Source organism: Corylus avellana, chromosome 10, assembly GCF_965113065.1.
Source record: "Corylus avellana chromosome 10, dhCorAvel1.hap1.2, whole genome shotgun sequence".
Lineage (NCBI taxonomy): Eukaryota > Viridiplantae > Streptophyta > Magnoliopsida > Fagales > Betulaceae > Corylus > Corylus avellana.
The window spans coordinates 19972253-19995743 of NC_142499.1; the positions used below are offsets into that span (position 1 = coordinate 19972253).

A 23491-nucleotide genomic window follows, 5' to 3' on the forward strand; every position below is an offset into this window, starting at 1 on the left:
GGAAAAGCATGATTCGTCCGTGACGTAGCAACAAAGTATAGAGAAGACATAACCTGAAGAAAATTCCGTATATAAATCAACAAAAAGACTTGCGTAATGATTCCTTATAATCACCACCGTAATTTGTCGGCAGTCGTAGATTTTCACACAACCTTAACTAATAAGCCCATTGTTTCTTACTAAATTGCTTTTTGCCACAACGCTTCAAAAACAACGCACGCACTTTGAAAAGTATAAGGGTTTTTTATTGGAAGCTGTCAAAGACTAGGGCCAATAGAATATTAGAATTATAGAATGCCTAGACAAACTCCCAACTTTTTAAATTATTATTATACTTCTTTTTGTCGGTGCAAGTGCAACGTGTATAATACCCAACGCCAACCCGGCTCATATCATGAGTGCTGCTTATAATTGTATTAAAAAAATAAATAATTAAATGCTACAAGCTAAGAGAGTTATCATAAAAGTCTCTTTAAATTATTATTGGGCGTGTAAATATTAAATTTTGATTAAATAATAATTTTAAAAATTATTTTATTTTTTAAAAATAACTTCTAAAATTATTCGAAGCCATACCTTATTACATTTTTATTTTATGATGTTGATGTAATAGTACTAAACAATTTTTAGATTTTTTTTTTTTTTTTTTTTTTTTTAAAAAAAAAAAAAGGTGGATGGGCATTATTACATCAATTCAGTGCAATGAAAATAGGATGAAGGTGTAGTATATATCATAATTACTCATCGATAAATGTTATATATTAGATTACTGAACTAATGTGATAGAGCTCATCAATTTTTATTTTTATTTTTTTAACAAGAACTGATCAGCCTAATAAAATAAAGGTGTAGTGTGATATATGTAACGCTACTCTTACTCACTACATATGTGCCTATGTGGTCATAAATTTGAATCATATTTTTGTTTACTTCTTATATAAAAGTTAAATGCTACGTAATTACTTTTACTTTTTCACTCCCATACTTAAGGGAGTGTCAAAACACTTGATTAAATTACTAAAAACACCATTTCTTATAATAAATTTTTTGTTTTCTACACCAGTCACGAGTTAAATGCAAATGATTACTATCCACGAATATATACCAACTAATTTATTGGATAATCATATAAGTTAGAAGATAATGCAGACAGGGTGATGCAAACAGAAAATAACATGAATTTGACCCCTCACCACCAAGATGTAAATAGATTGAAAATGGCTGGCTAGGCCTAGAATATGCATAACACTTGGCCATGATAGTGCCATAAATGGTTTTTGTATTCAACTAGTCAAGTAAATGTCTTGTTTAAAATGTTTGGTTTTTATCTTAATCAAATGGAAAATAATACAAAGTTGGACCATGTTCTTTCGTCACCTAACACCCCCCACATAAAACCTAGCTAGCACCCAGTTTTGCCTTTTCTTGATTCCTGCTTTGAAGCTAAAATTTGCAAGTGGAGAAAGAAAACTACAAGACGATCAATTTTTAACCACATGATTATCCGATCGATGATGCAAACCATGACTTCATCAAGGATTGAGACTGTGGAGTGGGTGTAGCGATTAAGCAAAGCTGCATGCCACATCTTTATTACATGTCAACGGTATTTTTTAAAAATAAAAAAATATATATTCTCAGATAAAATATAAATTCTCCCAGCTACTAATTGCCTGTAATTTCAAACATTCGGTACGCAGTTGTGACTGATTATGCACGTTCTTTATGTTTTTTTTTCTTTTTAAAATAAAAAATAAATAAATGGATATATAGTCATATCGATCTATGAGATGTGGTTGACTGTGGTGGGTTATCAATTTCCAAATTCTTAATTCCTTCCTTCGTTGTCATTCTTTTTGAAGAAAAAAAAAAGAAAAAGAAAAAGGAAATTAATTAGGTGGTCTCTCATGCATTCTTAATCTGTGTACATTTTTCATTGGTTTGTTGGTTTTGTAATAAAGAAAGTACAAAATTTGATAATTGGTGAAGTTTCTTTGGAAGTCGTGAGATTGTCCGAGTCAAGTCCTGTGGGAAGTTAATTAACAACATTATTCACACATTCAAATACAGAATAGTAGCTAGCCAGCTGCCGGTTTTTGATATGATCAATATCAATCGGTCACAAAAGTTTGGCCAACGTAGGAAAAAAAGGCAAAGGATCGGAAGACAGATATGTACACATGTTTTGCAAGAGATTTTAATATTTTATAGTTGTTTTTAGTCGGATTTTGAAGAGGTTATCTGACATAGAAATCGTAACCAATTCATGGATGTTTCCCGCTTGGTTCCATAGCGTTTGTTGCAGGAAGAAACAAATAAAAAAAAAATTCTTTTGATTAATCACCCACATCTGATCACAATCATGCTATTATATTGCGTAGACAATTGGGCAACCATGATTAGATTTCGTTTCCCTCGTGTTATATTATATAGATGTGTTATTAATTTATCATATGCCTTGTTTGCCAGAATGGAATAAAGATTTTCTCATTCGGAGGCCAATCTTAATTCTTAAGCAATATATATATATATATAGATAGATACGTTTGTATATATATATATATATATATATATATATATATATATATATATATATATAACTTAATAAAAAGATCTTAAGGAAAAACAAAATTGAAAATGAGGGAGGGTATATGGCCTTCTTGGCCAACACTTGGTTTCGTCCTTGCTTGCTTATATATATAATAAATATCTAGACAAACAAGCTTAATTTATAAAATTTGATGATGAAAGTATGAAGCCGTGGCCATTTGTTTAAGAATGAGAAATAAATAAAAATACGGCTGACCAATCTTGTTAAAAATAATCTAAATGACCTCAAAATCAAGAGAAATACGTGTGGACGGTTATATGATTATGCTGACGTGCTAGTAAAATTAATTATTGATTTTTTTTTTTTGAGCGTTTTAAATGAAAGTAGGAGAAAAATATTGTAGTAGGTATTGATCACTATTTTTCTTTTTACTTTTACAAATTCTTGTTGATTCAAATGCTTACTTTTACTCATACGTCGTCATTTTTAATTAATTCAATATGAGTCGTATAAGAATTAGCAAATATAATTAGTCCAAAACCAAAACACAGGAAATCAAAAATAAATCAATAAATAATGACATAACCGAGTGGATAAACGAAAGGATTGGAGTGAGATTTGGTGAAATGGAATAAAGTTAGGTGTAGTTCGGACAGAGCTTTCAAGGCCTTCGTGCGGTTTTGCGCTGAAGTCTCCCACGGCTTGGCGTGAAGAGCTGGACTCCAATCCATTACTCCACGTCATCACCCCTCCCGGCCTCCCCCCTCTTTTAAACCCATCCTCCACCCCCACTTCTCCTTCAATTCTTCGAACCGGCTAAAATCTCTCTCTCTCTCTCTCTCTCTCTCTCTCTCACAGGCAGAAGACAAAAATGGAGGGTCTGATTCCTTTTGTGTACAAGGCGATAATGCAATACAAGAATGGAAACGAAGGGGCACTAGGGTCCTCGTGGTTCAACGAGTCACCTTCAGCTTCCTACATGCGACTTCCCGGCGACTCGGGTCGTTTCCAGACGTCGGATATACAACTTTTCCGTTCAGATTGCCGCTTCTCCACAACCTCATCTTCACCATCTTCCAGGGCTCCTTCTACGACGACGACCCAGATAATAGTGTCGTCCGGAGTCCAGTCTCCCCTTTCCCGTTTGACTCCCCGTCGAGTGGCAAGTACATGATAACCACCACCACCATCATCATCATCATCGTGCAATGAATGGGGAAGACCATGTCTAAGGAAAGCTGAAGGCATGGAACTACTTTTTTATGGGCTAGCTGTTAATAATTGCATCTACAGAAGTTGTGTACCACGAAGATATTAAGTTTAATCTTTTTCTTTATTTTTTTTATTTGCTTTTATTGGCTTTTAGTTTGGTTTGGTCAAGTGATGATAAGCGTAAGGAAAAAAAACCCAAAAGGGACCCCTGCGTCTTAATCTGTTGTAGTAAAAGTGTGAAATGTAAAGGTAAAAAGGAAATTACCTTACAAATATGCAAGTTGTAAATATGGATTGTGATGTCTGAACAAAAACGATGTGCCATGGCCAAAGGGCCCAGAAGGCCATATCCTTATAAATTAACTGTAATTTCAATGAAGCAGTTGATTTTCTGCTGTTCGTTCTTCTTTCCCTTTCTTGCTTCTTTTTTTTTTTCTCTCTTTGGGGTATATGGTTGACGTTTCCTTCTTAGCTTCTGTTTTTTTCTTAATTGTCAAGTTTTTGGTGGAGAAAGATGGCCGGTGTGGATGATGGCGTCAACAACATATACTTAAAACCACAATAAATAAACTGGTTTATCCTACTTTTATTTTTAAAATTTTAAATTAGGTCCCGTAGGATGACCGTTTGATCTTATTAATTGTCACCCAAAATGTGACCATGTTTTATTATACAAAATGTCCCCATTAATTATTATGGTGCTGGTCATCTTTATTTTATAGCCTGACATCATAATGTATATCCCCGTTAGTTAATCAACAGATCGAAGAATCAACCGTACGTATAAGAAAATGCAAAATCAAATGCACCCAACGAATTAGGAAACAAGAAATCATCTCCAACCCAAACTTAATGATCAGTTTCCTTTTATGTTTTGATTTTGAAATCTCACCCGCCGCCAACCTTCTAACTCTCGTCTATACATAATTAGAGAAATAAAAAAATCATTTTTCTTCTCATCTTTTGCTTATTTTCGTACAATGAACGAGTGAATCGCTATGTGTTTCACGAAGTTAATGGCAAATTTGCAAAAATGACAGTTAAAATATGGTTGATAGAATGATATGTAACATGATTAAGTTAATTATGAGTCTCACAAATTTAATGGTAAATTTGCCAGAAAGATAGTTGGAAGATGGTTGATAGATAGAATAACGTGTAACATAACTCAATTAATTACGAGATTTGTTCTGGTTTGCAATTTGTAAACGTGAGATTTAAAAATAGTAATTATAAAATGTTGTGTTGTGATTGCATTTTATGTGAGTTATCTACTTAGACATCTTATTTAATTTGTAATACCTTAAAGAGTTAAATACCTAATTTCCCTATAGGGTTTCAACACTTTATTTTTTGTCTCCTAAAGTTTCATTTGGATCATAGAAGGTCTTTGTAGTTTTAATAAAGACGGAGATGATATGCTAAACCCTTAACCATCATCTCCGTCTTTATCAAAACTATAAGTACCTCTTGTAATCTAAATGAAATCCTATGAGATAAAAAATAAAGTGCTGAAACCCTAATTAAGGGAAATTATGTATTTAACCCTACCTTAAAATTACTTTTGCTTTTTTGCTTCCTTTTTTTTTTTTTATGGATTTTTCAATATGTTGTAATCATATTTAAGGTGAGATAACTTAGATTATCCAAGAATAAACAGCCCATGGTGGTTTTTTTTTTTTTTTTTTTTCCTGTGTTTTGTATGTGTGTTTTTTCAATCAGAACATTTGAAATCCAGTTTTCTTTTTTCAATCGATGCCTAAGGTGACGTGGCAGTTTGAGCCTTAGATTACGTGTAAAAAGTATAGCAATTCGTGCATCAAAGGGCCACCCATGTCCACGAAGGAAGCCAGCTCTGGTTAGCCTTGTTGGACTCGGACTCCACCACATTTCTTAGTCAGCGAGAAACTCTTAAACCTCACAACTCAGAAGCTTAGGTTTTGTCATATTCCTCACTCTCACGGAGAGCCCTCTTCTCAGTCCCGGCAGAACTCTCTCTCTTTCTCTCTTCTCTCTCTGTTTGTGTAAGTTTCTGTATTTTATGCCTTTACCTCGTTTCTGATCTTCCTTTGAGCATACATTGGGAATCTTTGTTCATCCAAAAGTTTCTGAGAATCTTTGTTGATAATATGCCGTTCCGGTTATATAAATTTTGTGTCTTGGGATTGAATTTGATTCAATTTTGCTCTCTCTGCCTATTATTGTTGCTATTCTATCGCATGTTGTCTCCTGTACAAACATGTAATAGTAAAAGTTTTAAACTGTAAAACTGATATGGGACAATCACGAGATTGAGAAGAAGAGTGGAAGAGAGAAAAGAAACAGAGAAGAAAAGTTGAAAATAGGGAAAGAGACAGAGAGGGGTATTAAGAAGGAAGGAGAAGAAGCACCAAAGAGAAGAATAGAGGTGAGGGGGGGGGGGGGGGGGGGGGGGGGTGGTGAGGAAAAAAGGAGGGAGATGACAGCAGTTGTTCAATTCTTAATTCATCATAAGCTGCTAATACAATAGAAAATATGGTTTAAATAGACTAGGGATTAAACCCTAAACCTAACCCTAATTGTAAACCCAGAAAAAAATAAAATAAAATAAAATAAAACTACAACCGGTTTGAAAAATAAGCAATAGAACAAATAAAATGCAAACTAATAGGAAGCCCATAATAATTCAGTCCTCAATCACCCAAGCAGAAGGTGTGATCTGTGGGTGTCTCCGTCAAACACTGATGTTTATCCCATTTCAGGGGATCAGCAAAAGCTTGAAATTTGTATCTTCATTCAGCTGAAACATACATAAAGGTTTTTATCAAGTTTGCCATTTTATCACGCTGGTTTATAATTTGGGGATCCCTACTATGCCAAACTCTGACTTACCTTGCATTTGTTGATTTTGGCAAGTTTAATTCAAGACCTGTTTATTTGTTCACGATTTTTAAATGAGGGAATGCCAGTTTTAAGTTTATCAGATAATAAGAACTAGGATCCATTCAATATTGACACCATTTTTGGTGCTTCTTTTCCTAATTTACCATTTTAATCTAGAATAAGCTACTTGCTGACTCTGATGATTTACAATACAGGATATAAGGATTTAGGCTGCCAATATGAAAGCGCTTATTCTCGTTGGAGGTTTTGGAACACGGTTGAGGCCTTTGACCCTCAGTGTTCCAAAGCCACTGGTTGAATTTGCCAACAAACCCATGATACTGCATCAGGTCTGTCTTTGGAGCAAGTCCTCCTTTCTTCAAATAGTTTGTGTGGTTGGCTTTGAAGACTTAAAACGGTTTTCCAGTGCTATTATATTTGGTTCTCCAGCTCACACAAGTTTCTTTCCTCCTTCCCCATCCTATCCTTTTCTTTTCTTTTCTTCTCTTCTAACATGTTATATATAGTTTCTTTTCAACCTGACATTATGCATCTTGTTCTAGATCCAGCATGAGACTATTTTTTTTCGCTTTCTTTTTATGTCCTGGTATCTAGAAATTTAGAGGTGTATTTATTTTATCCCTGACTTGCTTTAATTTCAGATTATAATTTGGATTTAGCTCTAATTATTCGTTCATCAATCTAAGTTATATGAAAATCAGACCAAGCGGCTTTTTAGCATAACTTATTTACATGCTCCAAAAAGAGGCCAGTTAACAGTTGAATGAATCATTTCAACGTATTAAGATCCAAATCTCAGAAAGGGACAAGTTTGGCTGATCAGTATAATCTCTCACTTTCCCTATTTTAACCATGGGCTGCATATTATCTTATTTGTTATCAGATTGAAGCTCTCAAGGCTATTGGAGTAACTGAAGTGGTTTTGGCCATCAATTACCAACCAGAGGTAAAATTACTCCGATCTTTGTTTACTGCAATCTTCATTTGTATTTTATTTTGCCATTTTTGCAGCCAAATTTTGAATGCCGTTATTGATCTAATGCACTTTTCTCCTTCTGCAGCTTATGCTGAATTTCTTAAAAGAATTTGAGAAAAAGCTTGAAATCAAGATCACCTGCTCACAGGAGACTGAGCCTCTTGGTACAGCAGGTCCTCTGGCTCTGGCAAGGGATAAATTGATAGATGGCTCTGATGAGCCTTTCTTTGTCCTTAACAGTGATGTTATAAATGAATACCCACTAAAAGAAATGATTGAATTCCACAAAAGTCATGGAGGGGAAGCTTCCATTATGGTGACCAAGGTAATTATATCTGATTCATACTTTATACCAGGATAATGAACCCCTTTTCCTCACTAAAAAGATAAATCTCCTGTTTGTTTAAGGTGGATGAGCCATCAAAATATGGTGTGGTGGTTATGGAAGAAACAACTGGGAAAGTGGAAAAATTTGTAGAGAAACCAAAAATATTTGTGGGCAACAAGATCAATGCTGGTATCTACTTGTTGAATCCATCTGTTCTTGATCGGATTGAATTGCGGCCCACCTCAATTGAAAAAGAGATATTTCCTAAGATTGCAGGAGAGCAAAAGCTGTATGCCATGGTCTTACCTGGGTTTTGGATGGACATTGGACAGCCAAAGGATTATATTACAGGCCTAAGACTGTACCTGGATTCCTTAAGGAAAAAATCCTCAGCAAAACTGGCCAGTGGATCTCACATCGTGGGAAATGTTCTTGTTGATGAGACTGCTGTAATTGGAGATGGATGTCTAATTGGACCTGATGTAGCCATTGGTCCAGACTGTGTAATCGAGTCGGGGGTTCGGCTCTCACGCTGTACGGTAATGCGCGGAGTTCGAATCAAGAAGCACGCTTGCATCTCCAGTAGTATCATTGGATGGCATTCCACCATTGGGAGGTGGGCTCGAGTAGAGAACATGACAATCTTAGGAGAAGATGTTCATGTTGGCGATGAAGTTTACAGCAACGGGGGTGTTGTCCTGCCTCACAAAGAGATAAAATCTAGCATTTTGAAACCAGAGATTGTCATGTGACTCTTATGGTCAGATACGGTTCAGGTATCTTGTGTGTTCAGTACATTAATTTGATCTGAAAGTGTTATAAAGTTTTTTTTCGTAAAAAAAAAAAATCTTTAGCTGTAATTGCAAACTCCTATTTTGAACAGCACAAAGACCATTATGTGTTTGTACTTGCTGTATACGTTGTCCGGGAATATAAGAGACTTTAATGGCAAGGCCTTCATGACATAGAGATGAAAGCAATTAGCAGAGCAATTAGCAGAATATCATTATATATATATATAATCTAAGCAATACAAGGAAAGGGGAAGGGGCAAAACAATACAGAAAATGGGTATTACAGGGGATAACCCCAAAGAAATTGTGAGCAGCCCACTTAGCAATATCATTTAACGGTCGTTTTTGTTGGTTAATGTTGGTTTAGTTTGATCCATCCAATCGTTATTATAGGGCAGAAGTCAATAATTGTTTGAATTTAATTAATTTTCTTATAACCTTTCGTTTATTTCTTTTTTATTATTTTTTTTACTGTTTCTAGTTTTTTTTTTTTTTAAATGTTTCGCAAAAAGGTATTTGAAATTGAATTATAATGTAGTTATTTAAAAGAAACGTGAGAATTGGAAACAGAATAATTAAGCTGGAAAATAGAGGAACTTTATTAAGCTCAAATATTTCAATGACAACAATAAGCATCAGCATTAAGGAAAAAAATTGTTAAATAATACACTAAAAATAATATTATTACCTCCTCAATAATTCAATTTAACATTTTAAATGGTCTTTAGGGTGGCTAAAGTTTTTAAATAGGTCAAATTTTTGTAGGATTGGTGCAGGTTCATTGAAATGTGTGAAGTAGGACAAGACTTGTGACTATGGCCGATTTTTAATGCCTCCGATTCCTGAAGTTCAACTCTTTAAAAAGGTAGATAATGAATTGATACCTTGTACATATTTGGTTGAATCTAAGGTTGTAAATGAATATATTAATCTCTCACGAATAGGATGGGTTCAGCTTGGATAAGTTTGGCTTAGAATCGGTTCATTTATTAAACGAACAGAGTTTGAATAAAAATTTATACTCATTGACTAAACGAGCCGAACTTGTATAAACTCAATTTGGCTCATATAAGCTCATATAACATTATTTTTATAATATTATTTTTAATTTTGTAATGAAAACATGTTAAATATTTAAAAAGATAAAAATAAATTCTTTTTGTAATGTAATAGATATAGCTTGAAGATGAAGTATTGTAATTGTATGTGTCATATAAATATGTGCATTTGTGTATATATGAGTGGGATTATGTGTGTGTAATGAATGTACATACATACTATAAGAAAAAAATATAAACTCAAAAGTAGATTGTTTAAAATTCAAGTTAATTTATTTAATTACTCAAATATTCACAATTATCAAATAATAAATAATTAGTATGAATTTACAAAAAATAAAATAAACAATCATGACATTAACTTGTATATGGAATGAATGAATGAGTTAATTGAGTAGCTCATAAACATGTTCAAACTCGTCCGAAAAATAAATGAACAGAATTTGAATATATTATTTAACTCAGTGATAAACTCAAGTTCAACTCATGTTTGAAAATAAAAATTAACGAATTGAGCTCAAACATTCAATACTCAACACAAGCCAAACTCAGTGTGAACGAGTGTGAGACTAGTCGTCCGAATAGATGCATGTTTAGAGCAACGGAGGAATGCAAGTCCAAATGTTTTCCAGATTTCTCTCGTTGTGTAGTTTGCAAACGCAAATAAAGTCCAAAGTTTTATTTGAATGTTGGGCCATTAGGGTGTAAGAACAAGAACATGTTAAGCTGGAATGGAATCCAATACTGGAATAAAAAGTGTATAACAAACACTCGATGCAACTGAAGAGGATGGATCCTGAAAATTGCCCAAAAAACAAGACATGTTGGAGAACCATCAGCATTCAGAAGTTGATAAAGAAAAACTTGTATAGTGGAAGTGTCATCTGTAAGGCTGGAGAGCCTGAGTCATCTAAACCGAGGATAATAAAATCCAAAACATTACATGGTATGACACGGCAACAAGAGCCCAGGTGAGGAAAGCAAAAATTACAGAGATTTGGAACTTGTCGCAATGAAGATGAAGACGAGGATCCTTGCAGAAATGCAAGTCTTTTGAATAAAGAACTACAATCCCTGCCGATGAGCATGCAGCTGCAAGAGATAAAGCGGCAGTCACCTGCAAAATTTGAACTATGGTTATTCTGACCATTACATATATTGACATGACAAAGCATGAAAAATGAAAATAGCTGTCTTGATTTCCAATGACAATGGGCTCAGCACCAAAACCATGCAGAAATAATATCCAATTCGGAAACAAATTTCAAAAGGAGAGAGATCAGAGATGCATATAAAATATTTCAACAGCAATGTATATGTGTGAGAAAATCCACACATATGCAGGGATCTCTAAAGCTTTTTGCTTTCTCGTACGCATAGGACTTAATAAATCCCATTCTTGGAAAGTTCAAGAAATAAAACTTGTAGAGACAGAGCGCACGTGCAGATGAGGATAATAAAGTCTGTTCAGACTCAACTATATCTCATGTACCAACATTTAATAAGATCCACTGCATATCAAGGCACATGACTCCCTAAAAGCATTTGACTTACTAATAAGTTGAAAGCAGACCATACCATCCTGTGTAACCCCATCCCTGTAGCCTTGTAGGGATGGACAGTCAAACATGGCAATCACATGAAGATTGATTGATTGACCAATGCTCATTATTTTGTTGGTCTAAACTGAGAGGGACAACAAAATTTGCACTACTTAGTATACACAGTTCCTCAAGCAGAGCTATTGTGGCCCTTAGAAATGGTTAACCATCCATTGGGCAGCAATGACCACAGTCACGACCAATATTAATATGAAAGATATGGATGAGTATAACAATTAGCAACATACGACATATGATGACTTGCCGAAACTAGCAAAAACATGCATGTGAAGCATTTGATTTATAATGCTCATACAAGTTTTCTAGCAAGAAAAAGAAACATGTGAGAGTATATGAGCCAAGTTGAATACCCAATCCCCTACAACAAACAGGCTCACTAGGATTGGATTTTGAAGATCTCTCCTTCTTGTCAAACCATAAATATCAAGACATGCAAGTCCAAAGCTCCACAAGACTTGAAGTCCCATTGATGCGATCAAATAGCTGGATTAAAGCACATATATCACAGTCAAAAGTAAGCAAAAGAATGGTTGCTTAAGTGTCCTAGTAGTTTACTTATGCCACATTAAACAAAATCTATTAATCTACTTGAGAAACATCAACGAGTATTAAAATAAAAACCCCAGCAGAAAATACCATAGAACTCACAGGATTTGGCATGCACAGCACACTCTCACTTCATCTCGACACATGCTTGTGAAACTAGAAACTGGATCTCTCTCAATAAGAAAGTATTATAGGTCTAGTCCCATTAGTCATAAATGAGTATTTTTCATCCAACATGTAATCTCCAGACAACGTGTTAAGAAGACACCTCAATATATCCCTACTCTCTATGTGGGAAGGGGGTGTTATCATCATAGCATTCAGAGAATTTTGCATCTGACACATAATTGTCATAACTAGCTCATAACAAAACAACATGACAAGATTAAAAAATATCTTTGGCTAACATAAGTAAATCAACTAAGTTCACTTGTCAGAAAAAAAATATAAATAAAATAAATAAAATAAAATAAACCATTCTACTAACTACTATGAGCCTCACTATGGATTTTAGCCTGACTATGCTTATGAGTTTATGCCTTTTGAAGGTATGGGTACTTAATTATCCAAATTAGGTGTCCAGTGGTATTACATTCCTAAAACTGCCAAACTTATTAGGGAGCAAGGGCACTGAATTTACATATCAATAAGCCATTCTCCTAATTTCGGTGAACCCTAATCAGTAAAACATACAAATAAGCTATCAAAACTGAACATACACATTTGAAGTTATCTTCCAACTTTACTATGCACATGACTCCACGGCCTTTTTTTTTTTTTTTTTTTTGAAAGGTAATAAGGAGTTTTATTGAAAAAGAAAAAGAGAAGAAAAAGCTCTACAAGAAGAAACCCCAAGCACACCCACAAAAGCCCACAAAAGGAACCCTAAAAAACACCCGAAAACCCCCCCAAAGGGGCGCAACCCTAATGCACAAGAAGTATAAAAGGAGAGCGCCTAGGAGCACCCACAAGAGACCCAAGCTCACAGGGAGCACCCACAAAAGACCCAAACAGACTACATCCCAATAGTCTTGCCCTTCTTTCCCTGAACAGGCCCACTAGCTATACCAGAATTAATGGAGTCCACAGCCTTTGAAGTAACAAAAAACATGTGTGAGAACACAAAGTCAAGTGTCCCCTCAACCATGTCGCCCATCAATAGTTACAGTAGCCCCAATTTTTAGGGACCAAATATTTTCGTTTAGTATATCAATAAAACAATGCCAAATCCTCCACGTCTTGATTTTTACTTGTCGAATAAGCTTCTAGATAACAAATAATGTTAAGCTTTTATCTACAAATTATTTCGAGGGGCAGATAAGCTATTCACATTCAAAGATCAATAATATTCTGAGCCACACAGAACCGATTAATGCGTTCTTCCTAGAGTTTGAACCGTGAACAATAAATGTTACACATCAAGTGGAATTAACAAACACATTCAAATGGAACTATTGAAATAATCAATTACCATCATGTGAAAAAGCAACTGGGATTTAAGGGAACAGAACACACCACCCAGTTCTTGATCACCTAATAGAATGAAAGGCCCAAAAAAAGTAAAAATAAAAAATAAAAATCAGAGGCAAAAAGAGAAGAGGGAAATACCAAAAAGCTGTGAAGGAAGAAAATCCATAGGCGCTAACCATAACCCCAATCGCCGTAGCAGCAAATGCACATTGCCCTAACCTCAACACCAATCCACTCACCGACCCTGGCCTCCCTATCAACGCCTTCATCTCCTCTCCGAATTGCAAAATCCGGGGCCTTCTTTTCCCAGCAACCGGCCCTACAATCCTCTCGCACTAACTCAAAGCTCTCCAGGTACCTCCATTCTCACAAATTCAATCGCACAAAAACCTGTACGTATGTTGCAAAGAAGCTTTGGATTTCTTTGTAGATAATATGGGAGATCTCTAGGGTTTGGATTCGGAACCACTAATGAGTGGAAGATGGGAGAGGTTTATCGCATTCACCTATGAAGCCAATGAATCCACCGAACCTCTGGCAAACTAAAAGCCCTAAACTCAGTTGTTTAATCACATGCTAAATTAAATTTAAATAAATAGTCCTTCACTTTTTTCTGTTAAGCTTGTAATAAATGGCGTATTTGGTTGTTTATTCTGTTTCTAAGCTAAGCGCGTAGCAGGTAAACGTATGATATTTGTAAGAGACATGAAGGATGCTCTTTTTTTTTTTTTTTTTTCAAAGAATACTTTTTTAACTATGTAATGAAATGAAGGGCCAGTATGACTGTACTGTCGACTTGGCTTGTCCGATTCACCGACACTCCGACGTGGACTTCTTTTTTGTTTTGCACTTGGCAACCGAAAGTTCTTTGTTGGAGATCAAGATAAATGCTTATTTTATTACATTTATTTTATATGGTTAATGTGACATGAATTGAATTAAGTAATATATATATATATATATATATATATATATATATATATATATTGTGTTCATTCAACTTAATCGACTGTGGACCACGTCTAATGAAGTGGAGATCACTAGTTTGAATCTTTTTTTCCTTTCCTTGTGTGGACATGTCAAAAAAAGTTAGTTAGTGTAGTCCTCAAAGAATATCTCAATCAGCTGAAAACCATATCTTATGAAGCGAATGTCACTAGTTCGAATTCTCCATCACTGCGCTTGTGTGGACATGTAAAAAAAAAAAAAAAAAAAAAATTAATTGGTGTAAGATGAGTGTGATAAAACTAATGTGAAGTTTTGTCTTTATCAAAAATACTAGTTGAGTTTTAAAAATTACAAAATTAATCTTTTAACTTTTTGTTTTAAGGCCCATTGATTAAAAAAGAAAAAAATCCTATAAAATATTTTTTATGAGTATATCTTCGGCATAAGCATATATTTTCTTAAAAAAAAGAATAATGCTATAAGTCTTTTTAGAGTCATTCTATTCTAAATGTAATGTGACTTTTAAAATCATTAATAGATCAAAATTTAATAAATCACGATAATTTTAAAAGTCACATTATATTTGTGATGATTCTAAGAATATTTATAACATTATAAAAATAAAAAAATAAATAACGTAAGAAAATCTGTAAGGTGACTTGTCGTGAGAAACAAAAATCTAGTGTCTGTTGTTGTTGATTAATCAGTATCGTGTAACAAAATATGAATAAATTATACTCCAAAACGAAGCACACAAAAATATTCCTCTTGAAAGCAGAATAAAAAAAGGGGGACCACCAATGAAGCATGATCGACAAACACAAAAGCACATAACCAAAAGTTGTGGTCGGCCCCAAATTCCCATAATTATTGTTCCCATTTTCAACAATTTTATATTGGTAAAGTTGGTGCATCAATGCTGGTGACTCGCTTCCAGAACTTCCCACGTATACAAAAATTATACCCACAGCAAAGGGTAAAGATATAGAGCACGCCCGGCGTGCTTTAACAGTGAAGCACGTCGGCCATGATTTTTTTTTATTATTATTATTTTTTTATTTTAATTATTTTTTTTTTAAAAAAAAAAAAAAAAAAAATTTAGCCTGGCGTGCTTTACTGTTAAAGCACGCCGGCGTAAGTTGTATCATCCACCGCAAATCTGGACGTTATTTGCGAACTTGCCACGTCATGTGCATACCATACCAAAAAATTGAAAATTACCAAGAAACCCGGAAAGGTTGAAGCACTTGAGACCACTAGTCAACATATTTACTAGCAATTCATATTTATTTATTTTTTTTAAAAAAAAGGTTAAATGCGGACTAACAAATATTAATTAGGAAATATAGGAGAATTTATATAAAGTTTAGTGTCTAAACAAATTTTGAGTATCACATCCACTTAGTTGGACATAAATGTCTTATATAGAATTTCACATTTGATGCCCAAATCATTAACAATTTAGACAATAAATTGCTTGATATCCAAATTATTGTGCACCACCCAAATTATTTTGTTGCATTTAAAGAGGTACATGATATCACGTCAGTTAAATGATTTACATAAATATCATGTAACAATATACAACATTAGATATATGAAATTTAATATGAATCATGAAATGACTTATCTTTATTTTCACTTAAAAGATGAGTTTTTGTCTAAGAACATTGCATGACTTGCACGAGAGTCCTTGATGCGGACCAGCACAACTTAAGAAAATCAAAGCAAACTTTGGAGGGCTGACCCAAGCCACAGACAAAGAATGATTTTGATAGATAGGATAAGGCACTCAAACATCAAAAAGAAGGCTACTTCACCATTCTTGGTAACGTATGAGTTAAAACCTAATGTGACGGGTGGCAGTTACCAAAACCAACTTGGCCACTAACTCTATCTTGCAAGATAAAATTGTCCTAAAAGTGATGCGAAGAATATTTGAAACCACTCGCAAATCATTACACGGATTTCAATTCACTATAAAATAGCGATAATGTAAAAGCTCTTTCCTTTTCTCCCTCTTCAATTCTGATCCCTATACCGTTATATACAATAAAATAAAATTTTATTCATGAAATATTTTTTCTTTATTTCAAGGAAAATGAAGAATATCAAATTCTTATCAAGTGATTTTGGTGACCACCCATCGCTTTCTTTGAGACTCTTAACGTCTAAAAAATTAAGTATTTATTTTCTTAAAATATTCTTCTAAGATGTAAAAAAATTTATAAGTATTACTTTATTTTTTAAAACTATTTTATGAAAACTGTATTAGGTCTTATTTAAAAACAAATGTTTTATGTGTGCTTTGAGAAATGAATCGTTCGTTTAATATTTTAAAGAAAATATATATATATATATATATATATATATATATATATTGAAAAAAGTTTTTAGTTTTTCCTTTTTAATTAGAACCTTTTATATTTAGGTGAAGTGACGTGAGCGAATCCGTCAGCTTTTGTTTTTTTGTTATTTGTAAGTTATCCGTCAGCTTTATAGTCAAAGCCTTGAGACTCTTATCCCACACAGATTCGGCTTTGCTATAAATCGTGGCAGCTCCGAACTGAAAAAACAGCGTGCGAGGTCTGAGTGGTTTTGCTGAGAAATGGCGCCCAAGGAAATTCTATTCTTTGAGCTGAACACCGGGGCCAAGATGCCTTCGGTTGGGCTGGGGACGTGGCAGTCCGAACCTGGTGTCGTTGGCGACGCCGTCACCGCCGCCATCAAGGTATTGCTTCTAAAGCGACTCCAACCACGTATAACTTCCCGTGTCGCTTCCCTGCAGTTGATATAGTGTTAATCATCTGTTTGCTTACTATTCTTCATGTGTCAATGGCAGGCCGGATATCGGCATATTGATTGTGCTCGAGCTTATGGCAATGAGGATGAGGTAATTTTGCGTTATAATTTGGAATTTTTATTAGGCGTCTCTTTCACCCTTTTGGCATACTTCACTCCTTAAAAACAATGCAGTCTGCGAAATTTACTTGAACAATTCATTTGCCAGTTGAATATATCAGAGTTTTCTTGTGCTGCCATTCTTTACTTTAGGGAACTCATAGATAGAATGTTGGATTGGGATGCCGATCCCCTGTTCTTAGCTGCTGTGAAATTTGGGCAGCTTTGTGCGACCGGTTTGCTTAATTGGTCTCACATCTAAAGAGCATGATTGAGAAATAGTTTTAGTGCTTAAAAGGCCGTGTCAAATAAGAAGTTAGCCACTGACTTTTACTCTTATTCAAAATGCACTTTTGAAAAGTTAAAAAAAAAATGAAGTTATTTCTTTTTTCTTCTAAAAGGCTCTTGCTTAAAAAGTTCTATTTTTCAATATAATCCCAAACATGCTCTAATTAATTGGTAGGCAAGCATTACAATTCCTACTCGATGCCAGAAAAATTTGGGCAGCCTAATAACATGATTTTTCTCCTTACTGTACAAAATGTCTCCCTACCATATTGTTTGCAGAAAAGTTGATTTTTACTGTCTCTTTTATTTTCTTCTTATTTACAATGTCATGTTGTGGTCATTAAATTATCATTTATCCCAAAAATTTAAGTCGATATGATTAACTTAATACTTCGCCTATATGTAAAATATTTAATTGAAATTATGGTGAATTATTGAGTTAAGGTTTGAACTCAGAACTTCTGCTTTAATACTATGGTAAATCACGGTTTATTCTAACAGTGACTTTTTTCTTGGTTATATATGTAGATTGGGCATGCGCTGAAGAAGTTGTTTAATGATGGTGTAGTGAAGCGTGAGGACTTATGGATCACCTCCAAACTCCGGTTTGTCTAACACTTATATTTGACTTGAAACTGTCCTAAGCATTATGCAATGTAAATTCAAATATAGTAACCTAGCTAGCACAGTTTCATGGCCGTTTTTTACAAAATGGAAAGATATTTACTTGCAGGAGTACTGATCACTTGCCAGAAGATGTACCAAATGCATTGGACAAAACTTTGCAGGAATTGCAACTTGATTATCTGGATCTGTACCTGGTATGTTCATCACAATTAAGCTTTGATTTCCATGCACTATGGTGAATGATAAAGTATGCTAATTTCTTTTGTAGATCCACTGGCCTGTTAGCATGAAGAAGGATTCAGTTGGCCTTAAGCCTGAAAATCTTACCCATCCTGACATACCAAGTACATGGAAAGCAATGGAGGCGCTCTATGATTCTGGAAAGGCTCGAGCTATTGGAGTAAGCAATTTCTCTTCAAAGAAGCTTGGGGATCTGTTGGAGGTTGCAAGAGTGCCTCCTGCTGTTAACCAAGTGGAGTCTCACCCTTCTTGGCAGCAGCCGAAACTACATGCATTTTGTGAATCTAAAGGAGTCCACTTATCTGTAAGTATATATGCACATGAAGTGGAAAAGAAAGAGAAGTTTTTGCTAGTGAATCTTGCAGAAATGAAAAATGGGTCTGTTGAACAACTCTATTTTTCTTAATTCAGGCTTATTCACCATTGGGTTCCCCTGGTACGGGGGGTATCAACAGAGACGTCGTCCTTAAGAATCCAATTCTGAATACAGTTGCAGAGAAATTGGGGAAGAGTCCTGCACAAGTGGCTCTTCGTTGGGGACTGCAAATGGGTCACAGTATACTGCCTAAGAGCACAAATGAGGCAAGAATCAAGGAAAATTTTGATGTTTTTGACTGGTCTATACCTGAAGATTTGTTGGCCAAGTTCTCTGAAATTGAGCAGGCAAGTAGCTTAGCCTATTCTTTCGTTTGTGCAATGCTCATTAAATTATACCAAAGTTTAATTGATGGAAGTTTTTGTCTTTATTCATGCAATGCAGGAAAGACTACTTAAGGGTAATTCATTTGTTCATGAGAACTTCGGTGCCTACAAAAACATTGAAGAACTCTGGGATGGCGAGCTGTGAGCAAACATCGGATTTTTGAAGCCCTGCGGTTTCTCTCGTCTTATTTGATCGTAAACTACTCTTGTGAAATCACTGCTTTTCAGAAATTTAAAGTAAATAAAAGAGCAATTGTGTTACTTGTCGCATACTTGTGGTACAGGGATGTTAATCTCTTCACCGTTAGTTTTGGCCTAAATATATTTTTTTTAAGAAGTGCTTCTCAAAATTTTAGTGTTTTTGGCGCTATTGGCCAACGTGAAAATGTTTTTAATTGCCCAATGATAATATCCTTGGTATACGCTTTTCATTTCTTAAACCATTTTTCTCATTCTATCATACCTCTAAGTGGGCTATTGTACGTGCGAGGGCCCTTTATGGGGCTTACTTATTTGAGCAAGACTAGAATTGCCCAAATACTTGTCCGAGCACATTCGATTCACAAGAGTCCTCTTACAATATTTTGCCAAAATTGCAAGCAAAATGGGTAAGTAATTGCAAGTAAATTTTTAGGGGATGAAAAGTCTAAAATGCCCATATTTTCCTTTTTTTTTTTTAAAAAAAAAAGGGAAAGTCTCCTCAAACTACCATCACCCAATTGACAATGTCCTCTCCAAATTTTCAAGTGTGACAATGTCTTACTCAAACTATCAAAACATTGTCAATGTTCCCCCAATAATGAAATTATCTTTAGTAAAATAAAAACAAAAAATACTAGAACTTCTAGAAAATACATAAAACTAAAAAAAATTTTAAAAAAATTTACATCCATCGAGAAATATTGTCAATTGAGTAGTAATTTGAAGGGGTATATTGACTTTGTTTAAAAAAATAAAATAAAATACACACAAAAAAAAAAAAAGAGAAAAAAAGGGGGCCACCCCTACCAAGTCGGAATGGGGGTGGCTTAGTCTAAACCACCCCCATTTGATAAAAAGAGTGGCCAAATTACCCCAATTTTATTTTTTATTTTTTATTTTTAATTTTTTAAATGGGGGCATTTTTGAAAAAAGCACACATCAAGTTGAGGGTGATTTGAAGACATTTGTCCTAAAAAACCGAGGTGTAGCACATTTTTCTACCATCAAATTAGACAAAAATTGTTAACAAATGGGTTACGTTGACAAGACATTTGCCAATTTTTAAATATCGGAAGCAAAATAAAAATAGCAGTGAAATTATGAAAGGTGTAAAATGTAATTTTTCTTTTCATTTTCTCCTATGTTTTGGAAAAAATGTTGTAACATTTACGAAGCAGTCATTCAAGCGAGTTTTCCAAAGTGGTACACAAAACAAATTAAACAATACTCAAAAACATTTCAAAATATAAAACAAAAAGGACGACCGTTTCAAAAAAAAAAAAGTCAAAATCTTGATCAACGGCCATGCGGAGCCTTTAAAGAATCTACTCTAAACAATCTGCGATGTCATTAAATTCAACGGCAACGATACAATCTCAACTCCCGCGCTTGCACGGGCTTTTTCTTTTATAGAAAGGCAGGAGAGGCCTCTTCGTCTTCCAATGATATTCTTTGTCTCGCTCATATCAGCCGCGTGCAGTACACGTGCTTAGAGGGAATTTAGACAATAAATTGCTTGATATCCAAATTATTGTGCACTGCCCGAATTATTTTGTTGCATTTAATGAAGTTTATGATATCACGTCAGTTAAATGATGTACATAAATACTATGTAACAACATGCACCACTAGATATATGAAATTTAATATGGACCATGAAATGGCTCATCTTTATTTTCACTTAAAAGATGAGTTTTTGTCTAAAAACATTGCATGACTCGTATGAGAGTCCTTGATGCGGACCGGCACAACTTGAGAAAATCAAAGCACACTTTGGAGGGCTAACCCAAGCCACAGACAAAGAATGATTTTGATAGATAGGCTAAGTCACTCAATCATCAAAAAGAGGCTTACTTCACCATTCTTGGTAACGTATGAATTAAAATCTAATGTGACGGGTGGCAATTACCAAAAACAACTTGACCACTAACTCTATCTAGCAAGATAAAGTTGCCCTTGAAGCCTGAAGGGATGCAAAGAATATTTGAAACCACTTTCGAATTATCACATGGATTTTAACCCACTATAAAAGAGTGATAATGTAAAAATGAGTGTACTCCAAAAATTGCTCATCCCAAATTTTATAAATCTGAACCATTCAATGTCATCTAAGGGCCACCATCAAGCCACCTGTCCCATTATAAGTAAATTAATAAAATATTATTTACATTTTAAAAAATAAATGTAAAATAAAATATTATTTACACCCTCCTCCCTCCCAAAACCCAGTCTCTGGCAAACCCATCTTCAACGCTGGCCCTGTAAACTCATGCCGGCCATAACCGTCGACGCCGAGTTCGACACCGACGGCCTGCAATAGCCCCATCCAAAACCATCAGAATCCAACACATCTCTTCCTTAAACACCAGCAAATGAAACAGAGCTGGCAACACAAAGCGCAGAACAATACACACGCTGCTCCCAACCAGGGACAAGAAATCTGCAAAGTTAGGCACCAACAAAGCTATCAAGCTCACTCCCAAAATTACCACCCACCTCTGCCACATGCAGTACCTAGAGCCACAGAACTGCCGCTCAATCACCTCATAGACCGAGTTCATCATCAGTGGCAAGGTGAATAACAGGTTCACACACAGCCCCAACTGGACTAAAGTGCTAATCCATGCTTGGCCAAGATTGGTGGTGATTATGTCTTTGGTTTCTTCACCAAAAGCAAAGTAACCGAGAACTCCAAATGATCCGTATAGCAGAGAAATGAAAGCGCGCCATACGCAATCCCAAGACCTTTCCAAACTTGTCCTTGTCTTTGGCTTCTGATTCCAAAGGCAAAATCATTCTGATCCCTTCAAATGCATAGACAGCCACACCCAGACCGTAAAGGAAAACAGATAAACCCCCAAAGGCCTGCAAAGCAGGTCTGCGCTGAAGAAAAAGCGAGGCGTCCTCCACCATCACCACTACCATGGCTCCCAAATCGACCACATCAGCGAAAATGCTCAAGGGAGCCAAATGGGTCAGCGTGGGAATCGATTTCAAACCCAACTGGAACGGAAAACAACCTCACAGATGCCACGACTTTGAGGTCAAACCCAGAATACGAGTGTGGACGAGGAATCCGAAAAATAAGAGAGTGTTTGATATGAAAATCAAGTAGCTTACGGAGAATCCTGCCTGGGCGATATAACCGTCGGTGTCGGACTGGGCGTCGACGGTTGTGGCTGGCATTGAGTTTACGAGGTCGGCGCTGAAGATGCGTTCGCCGGAGACTGTGTTTTGGGAGGGAGGAGGGTGTAAATAATATTTTATTTGTTTATTATTTTATTTTACATTTATTTTTTTAAAATGTAAATAGTATTTTATTAATTTACTTACAGTGGGACAGGTGGCTTGATGGTGGCCCTTAGATGACATTGAACGGTTCAGATTTATAAAATTTGGGATGGACAATTTTGAGGCCATTGTCGGGGATCCCAATCCCCAAAAATTACCAAGAAACCCGGAAAGGTTGAAGCACTTGAGACGACTAGTCAACATATTTACTAGCAATTCATATTTATTTATTTTTTTAAAAAAAAAGTTAAATGCGGACTAACAAATATTAATTAGGAAATATAGGAGAATTTATATAAAGTTTAGTGTCTAAACAAATTTTGAGTATCACATCCACTTAGTTGGACAGAAATGTCCCATATAGAATGTGATGCCCGAATCATTAACAAGTTAGACAATAAATTGCTTGATATCCAAATTATTGTGCACCAACTGAATTATTTTGTTGCATTTAACGAAGTTCATGATATCACCTCAGTTAAATGATGTATATAAACACCATGTAACAACATACACCATTAAATATATGAAATTTAATATGGACCATAAAATGATTCATCCTTATTTTCACTTAAAAGATGAGTTTCTGTCTGAGAACCGGCACAACTCGCATGAAAGTTGTGCATAACTTGCATGTACAACTTGCGTACATGCAAGTTGCATGCATACCATGCAAGCTGAACTATTTGCATGTACAACTTGCATGCACAACTTGCATGACTCGCACGAGAGTCCTTGATGCGGACCGGTACAACTCGAGAAAATCAAAGCAAACTTTAGAGGGCTAACCCAAGCCACCGACAAAGAATAATTTTGATAGATAGGATAAGGCATTCAAACATCAAAAAGATGG

The 23491-nt window shown here is 35.1% G+C and overlaps 4 protein-coding genes and 1 pseudogene across 4 annotated transcripts; 3 read left to right on the top strand and 2 right to left on the bottom strand.

The window, feature by feature from the left end:
• Window positions 1-3373: 3373 nt before the first annotated feature.
• On the top strand, window positions 3374-4162 carry LOC148583477 (uncharacterized). The gene has a single exon (XM_088511304.1). The coding sequence runs from the start codon at window positions 3423-3425 to the stop codon at window positions 3723-3725; it is 303 nt and encodes a 100-aa protein (XP_088367430.1). The 5' UTR covers window positions 3374-3422; the 3' UTR covers window positions 3726-4162.
• Window positions 4163-5608: 1446 nt separating this feature from the next.
• Window positions 5609-8925, top strand: LOC132191783 (mannose-1-phosphate guanylyltransferase 1). The gene is made up of 5 exons (XM_059606880.2): window positions 5609-5787; window positions 6841-6975; window positions 7530-7592; window positions 7708-7947; window positions 8031-8925. Exons 2-5 carry the CDS (start codon window positions 6865-6867, stop codon window positions 8700-8702), a joined length of 1086 nt encoding a protein of 361 aa, XP_059462863.1. The 5' UTR covers window positions 5609-5787; window positions 6841-6864; the 3' UTR covers window positions 8703-8925.
• Window positions 8926-10521: 1596 nt separating this feature from the next.
• On the bottom strand, window positions 10522-14107 carry LOC132191782 (CASP-like protein 5B1). The gene is made up of 3 exons (XM_059606879.2): window positions 13579-14107; window positions 11775-11907; window positions 10522-10919 (listed from the first exon to the last, which is right to left on the bottom strand). Exons 1-3 carry the CDS (start codon window positions 13707-13709, stop codon window positions 10713-10715), a joined length of 471 nt encoding a protein of 156 aa, XP_059462862.2. The 5' UTR covers window positions 13710-14107; the 3' UTR covers window positions 10522-10712.
• Window positions 14108-16910: 2803 nt separating this feature from the next.
• On the top strand, window positions 16911-19483 carry LOC132192000 (NADPH-dependent aldo-keto reductase, chloroplastic). Its single transcript, XM_059607170.2, has 7 exons — window positions 16911-17119; window positions 17231-17281; window positions 18106-18182; window positions 18311-18398; window positions 18473-18748; window positions 18856-19107; window positions 19205-19483. Exons 1-7 carry the CDS (start codon window positions 16997-16999, stop codon window positions 19289-19291), a joined length of 954 nt encoding a protein of 317 aa, XP_059463153.2. The 5' UTR covers window positions 16911-16996; the 3' UTR covers window positions 19292-19483.
• Window positions 19484-21544: 2061 nt separating this feature from the next.
• LOC132162440 (amino acid transporter AVT3B pseudogene) lies at window positions 21545-22533 on the bottom strand (annotated as a pseudogene).
• Window positions 22534-23491: the final 958 nt, after the last annotated feature.